Source organism: Cebus imitator, unplaced genomic scaffold (assembly GCF_001604975.1).
Source record: "Cebus imitator isolate Cc_AM_T3 unplaced genomic scaffold, Cebus_imitator-1.0 Scaffold581, whole genome shotgun sequence".
Taxonomy (NCBI): Eukaryota; Metazoa; Chordata; class Mammalia; order Primates; family Cebidae; genus Cebus; species Cebus imitator.
In genome coordinates, this window is record NW_016107896.1 from 552,744 (window position 1) to 558,408 (window position 5,665).

General features: G+C 51.5%; 1 protein-coding gene across 8 annotated transcripts in view; it reads right to left on the minus strand.

Moving 5' to 3' along the window:
* Positions 1 to 953, minus strand: part of ZNF727 (zinc finger protein 727) — an 83,052-nt gene extending 82,099 nt beyond the window's left edge. For 7 of the 8 annotated variants that reach the window (XR_005197969.1, XR_005197967.1, XR_005197968.1 and 4 more), the window contains exon 1: positions 669 to 953. Coding sequence is in view for 1 of the 8 variants with exons in the window: in XM_017516364.2 (XP_017371853.1) it covers positions 669 to 671 (3 nt within the window). In the remaining 7 variants the exon portion in view is untranslated. The remainder of the gene's footprint in view (positions 1 to 668) is intronic. The other variant, XR_005197972.1, reaches the window with a different exon arrangement.
* Positions 954 to 5,665: the final 4,712 nt, after the last annotated feature.

Below are 5,665 nucleotides of genomic sequence, written 5' to 3' on the forward strand. Positions count from 1 at the left end.
TGTTGACCAGGATGGTCTCGATCTCTTGACCTCGTGATCCACCCGCCTCGGCCTCCCAAAGTGCTGGGATTACAGGCTTGAGCCACCGCGCCCGGCGACAATTGCATCTTTACCAAAAAACAAACAAAAACAAACAGGCGTGGTGGTGCATGCCTTTAGTCCTAGCTACTTGGGGGGCTCGGGTGGGAGGTCATCTGAGCCCGGGAGGTGGAGGCTGCAGTGAGCCGAATCAGAGACACTGTCAAAAAGGAAACAAAAAAAAAGCCATAATTTTTCAAAGGAGAAAGGAGGGACTGGGGACCCCGCGGCCCACTGCTTCTTCTACGGAGGAACTCCAGACCCTAAAGGAGGATTCTCCTCTTGCGGCCCTTCCATCGCCCCGCACAATCTGGAGGAGACTCGGGGTGGCGGCACAGAGGTGCCCAGAAACGGCTCTGGGCTGCGGAGAAATTCGCGCTTATGGATAAAGCAAGGCGCTCGGGCTTTGGCTGCTGGCTCAGCCCCTCATCTGCAGCGGAAGAAAGTGAGGACTGAGCTGTGCTCACGGGGACTCGGAGCTGCGGACGCCGGAGCTGGCCACGAGCAGGCCCAGACCGCACGGCAGCCGGTTCCTGCCGGATTTGAACGGCCTCTTCCCCCTTCTCGGGACACCCACCCCGCACACTCACCATTTCCCAGCCTCCGGATGCTCCGTCGTCCTCCCTAGGGGTCTCCCAGTCCCTGCAGGTCACAGGATAACAGGGGCTATAGTGGACTCACCAAAGAGCTCCTGGAGCCGAGGACACGGAACAGTGGAGCCGCGAACTGGGCTCCGAGCCCAGGAGCCAGGAAACAAAGGCCCCGCCATGTTGAAGAAGCCGCCTCTTCCTCTCTAGCTGCGCACCTGATTGGACAGTTTTTACGCTAGCGCTACTGATCGGCTGGGGCTCCAGGACCCACCCATTTAGACCCTGAGTGACAGGCGATGTAATCAGACAACGGGCTAAATGAGGTAAGAGTGACAGGTTTGGGGCTGCAGCGTTTTCAGGCAGAGATTTCTCCCTGTGCTGGAGGCCTGTCCCTGCCTGAGGGACATTTGTATTTAACCTTGCATACAAGATTATATCACCTTCTGATTATATTTTGTGTGTGTGTGTGTGTGTGTGTGTGTATAACTTTCTGAATTATAGTTATATGCATGCTGCAGGCCCCGTCAGCATCCTGTCTTTCCCTTTAGCTGCAAGAGAGAAAAGTCCTTCAGGAGATGCAGCAGCTCCAGCTGGCTGCAGACAATTATCACCTTCACTCTGTGAAACAATTTTGGGTCTACTTCCAATTAAATGGAGTGGCTCAGTGAGACTGATAGGTGAGGACCTAGCAAATTGGTTAGAGGCACCACTCACCCAGGCCTCCCAAAACACTCTCTTTCTCAATAAAGCTGAGCCTGCCTGAGGACCTGAACAAGCATAGGGAATTAAGACGCGACCCTAGTCAGGGATGGTGAGGGACTGTGGGGTAGTCAGCCAGGACAGGGCCTCCCGGTGCGGGGAGGAGCCAGCCTCTTCTTTAGGGCCCTGGGCAAGTCTACTGCCCTCTTGGAACCTCTGTTTTCCTACATAAAATAATGTAGGGATGATGAACCTCATAGGGTAATGATGTGCCTCAGAGAAAAGAAATGTGAGAGTGGTTGCACCTGGCTCTTTTTGAGAGAAATAATGGTGAGAACAATGGTAACAGCCACATATAACTGAGCCCTCACAAGGCCCAGTGAGGCAGGTGGGCAAGTGTGATCTTCCCATCACGCTTCAAGTTGAGAAAACAGTCTCAGGGAGGCCTGGCTACAGGCCCAAGACTGCACACACAGTATGTGTTGAAGCAGGGAATGAATCTAGAATCAGAGCTTACTGGAGGTGGTGGGAACACTGGACCAGCTTACACCAGTTATCCAGAGTACCAAGTCAGTGTAGACATTCAAGGTGAAGACATTCAAGTTGGCCACCCTGGAGAAGAAACCACAGAGAGCCCAGATGAGGCTAAAGCAGCAAAAAAGCAGTGTCCCTGTGATCGGGAGGAGCTCCTCCCTCCCAGCTGGAGGCCTACACATCTAAAGAGCAAGGGGCCTTTTTGCCCCAGCCCTTCGCTTCTTTGGCAACAGTCCCTGAAATGCCTCTATAAGAGAAAGCATCAGAGTAAAGGCCTAGGACAGCTGGGCTGAGTGGATTTCGGAAATGGTGAGGCCAGGGACCACACAACACTGTGACTTGTTAAAATCTCACCGCAGAATTAACCAGGGGGTGCTTCATGTTTTTGGAGGCCAGCTAGAAGGGGAGAGAGTTGCAGACAGGCAGCTGCGTGTCTTTGGCTTTTTCAAGTGCAAGATCTGGGTAGGAGGGTCTAGGTGACAGGGGCTTATGAGATTTCCGGGGACAGGCTTTGAATGGACACCCAAAAATGGGTACTCATCCTCATCACCACCCAGTGGCACTGGGTGTTGCCTCCATCCTGGGCATATTTCCCAGTTATCTGGTGATGGTAAACCCTGCCAGAAAGGATTATATGGATGTGAGTGGGCCTGGGATGGGCAGGGCTGGAACCAGGATCCTGAGACTTGAGATCTTAAGAGAATCTAGGACTACACCTTTAGATCTCAGCACTTGGCAAACCTCCTCCCATGATAGCCTCATGGCTGCCTCTGTGAGTTGAGGCATCAGGTTTCTCTTCCCTATGAATGTTGAAGACTCCACACCAGCCACCAGTCCCTGCTCCCTGAGTGGTGAAGCTGCAGAGCTGCCTGCTTGCAAAGCTCAGTGAGGTTTGTCCTGAGCTGTACTCAGATCCTCCCTCAGGAAGGAGAGTAAACTTAGGCCTCTCCAAGGGCAGACAGCTTGTATATGGCTGAGCACTTTTTTAATGCAAGGTCAGTTTTTCTGTCATCAGAGAGGGTTGGGGCGGTAGTTCCCTGAGCCTCAGTTCCCACTGTCCCTTTCTTTAAAACCCAGAACTTGGCCGGGCATGGTGGCTCAAGCCTGTAATCCCAGCACTTTGGGAGGCCGAGGCGGGTGGATCACGAGGTCAAGAGATCGAGACCATCCTGGTCAACATGGTGAAAACCTGTCTCTACTAAAAATACAAAACATTAGCTGGGCATGGTGGTGCGTGCCTGTAATCCCAGCTACTCAGTATGCTGAGGCAGGAGAATTGCCTGAACCCAGGAGGTGGAGGTTGCGGTGAGCTGAGATTGCACCATTGCACTCCAGCCTGGGTAACATGAGTGAAACTCCGTCTCAAAAAAAAAAAAAAAGACCCAGAACTTGATGCAGGCCCAAGTCCTGCTTATGCACATCCCTGACCCTGGTGGCCCTGGATTAATGCATGCAGTATCATGGGAGTGGGAGGAGACTTAGTCACAGTCTAAGGGGCCTTTCTGATGAACATTGCCTATCTGACTTCCAGGGAAATGCGATTAACACCCAGAAAGAAAAGGAAGGTAAGCAGCTGGGGCAACATCAGGGGAGAGTGGGGAGGTAAAAGTCAGAGATGCCCCTGGGGAGGATATTCTGTGTAGCTACCTTTTTTTTTTTTTTTTTTTAAATTTCTTTCCTTATCGGGCTTGCTCTCTTATTTTTATTTTTATTTTTTTTCTTTTTTTTTTTTGACGGAGTTTCACTCTTGTCACCCAGGCTGGAGGCAATGGCGCTATCTCCGCTCACTGCAGCCTCCTCCTCCCAGGTTTAAGGGATTCTCCTGCCTCAGCCTCCTGAGTAGCTGGGATTACAGGCATGTGCTACCGCACCCGACTAATTTTTTATATTTTTGGTAGAGACGGGTTTCACCATGTTAGCCAGGCTGGTCTCAAACTCCTGACCTCAAGTGATTGACCCGCCTCAGCCTCCTAACATGCTGGGATTACAGGCATGAGCCACTGTGCCCACTTAACCTTTTAAATAAATCTAAGACTACAGAGGATGGAGCCTCTGCAGTCTGAGATTTAGATTCCATCCTCTGCATCTTAGATTCATTGAAATGCTCTGGTCCACACAGGAGACCTATCACAATGGAGGGTGTGAGTAGGGGACTGAAATAAAAAACCAATTCCTGGAGGAGGGGCTGTCTGTATCCAACTCTGAAAACTGGTTGGGGCTGCGTGGCAATAGAGAGAGGAAGAGGCCCTTAAGAGGAAAGACCCAGAAACCAGCCCGTTCCCTCTCTTTCCCACAAGGTCCCTTCAACATCTTTCACCCAGGCCCGGTTAGTAGGAAATTTACTCTCCTTCCATTGGCACCACCTGAGGGAGAGTCTGAGTCCAGCTCAGGACAAACCTCACTGAGCTTTGCAAGCAGGCAGCTCTGCAGCTTCATCACTCAGGGAGCAGGGACTGGCGGCTGGTGTGGAGTCTCCAACATTCATAGGGAAGAGAAACCTGATGCCTCAACTCACAGAGGCTGCTGTGAGGCTCTCATGGGAGGAGGTTTGCCAAGTGCTGAGATCTAAAGGTGTAGTCCTAGATTCTCTTAAGATCTCAAGTCTCAGGATCCTGGTTCCAGCCCTGCCTATCCCAGGCCCATTCACATCCATATAATCCTTTCTGGCAGGGTTTACCATCACCAGATAACTGGGAAATATGCCCAGGATGGAGGCAACACCCAGTGCCACTGGGTGGTGATGAGGATGAGTACCCATTTTTGGGTGTCCATTCAAAGCCTGTCCCCTGGACCCTCCTACCCACATCCTCCACTTGTCCTTCCCTTTAGCTGCAGGAGTTGCAGTTCTCCAGGAGATGCAGCTGCTTCGGCTGGCTGTCAACAATTATCACCTTCGGCCTGTGGAACAATTTTGGGTCTGCTTCCAGTTAATGGAGTGGCTCAGTGAGACTGAGAGGTGAGGGTCTAGCAGATTGGCAGAGGGCATGGAGAATATTTATTCTGGGCCAGCTGCCAAAAGCCTGTGGCCATGGCTCTCTGATCAGTGTTAGGCCCTGCTGCACGGTGACCCCTGGGGCCCAGCACTCCGGCTGGGGAAGCCCTGGGAAGGAGACCTGGGGTGTGGCCTCACATGTGCCTCTCTGTCCTGGAGCTACAACCTGTCCTGCCAGCTGGATCTCTTATCCAAGCAGGTCAGCAACACTACCCTCAAGGCCATGGAGAACATGTCATGATGAATCTTAGGGGACATTGAGTGCCTGGACAAACAGGAGCAAAGTGCCTTAGGGCTCAGTGACATTTGGGCTAGGCATGGGTTCCCAGCTCCACCACTGACCAGCCGTGTGACTGGGGCAGAAAATTCACTGCTATGGTACTTGAGGCCCCATTGTCATAAATATAATGCACACTGCCTATTTCTTTTTCTCATGTATCTGTTTATTTATAATCACCATGTATTACTGATCTCTGTTTTCATTCAAAATTAATAAGCATGTTATACAGTTTTTATCATTCTTATGATTTCTTTACTATGTGATTCCTCTCATGTGTGGTACTTAAGAGTAGTTAAGCTGGGTGCGGTGGCTCACGCCTGTAATCCCAGCACTTTGGGAGGCCGAGGCGGGTGGATCACGAGGTCAAGAGATCGAGACCATCCTGGTCAACAAGGTGAAACCTCGTCTCTACTAAAAATACAAATATTAGCTGGGCATGATGGTGCATGTCTGTAGTCCCAGCTACTCGGGAGGCTGAGGCAGGAGAATTGC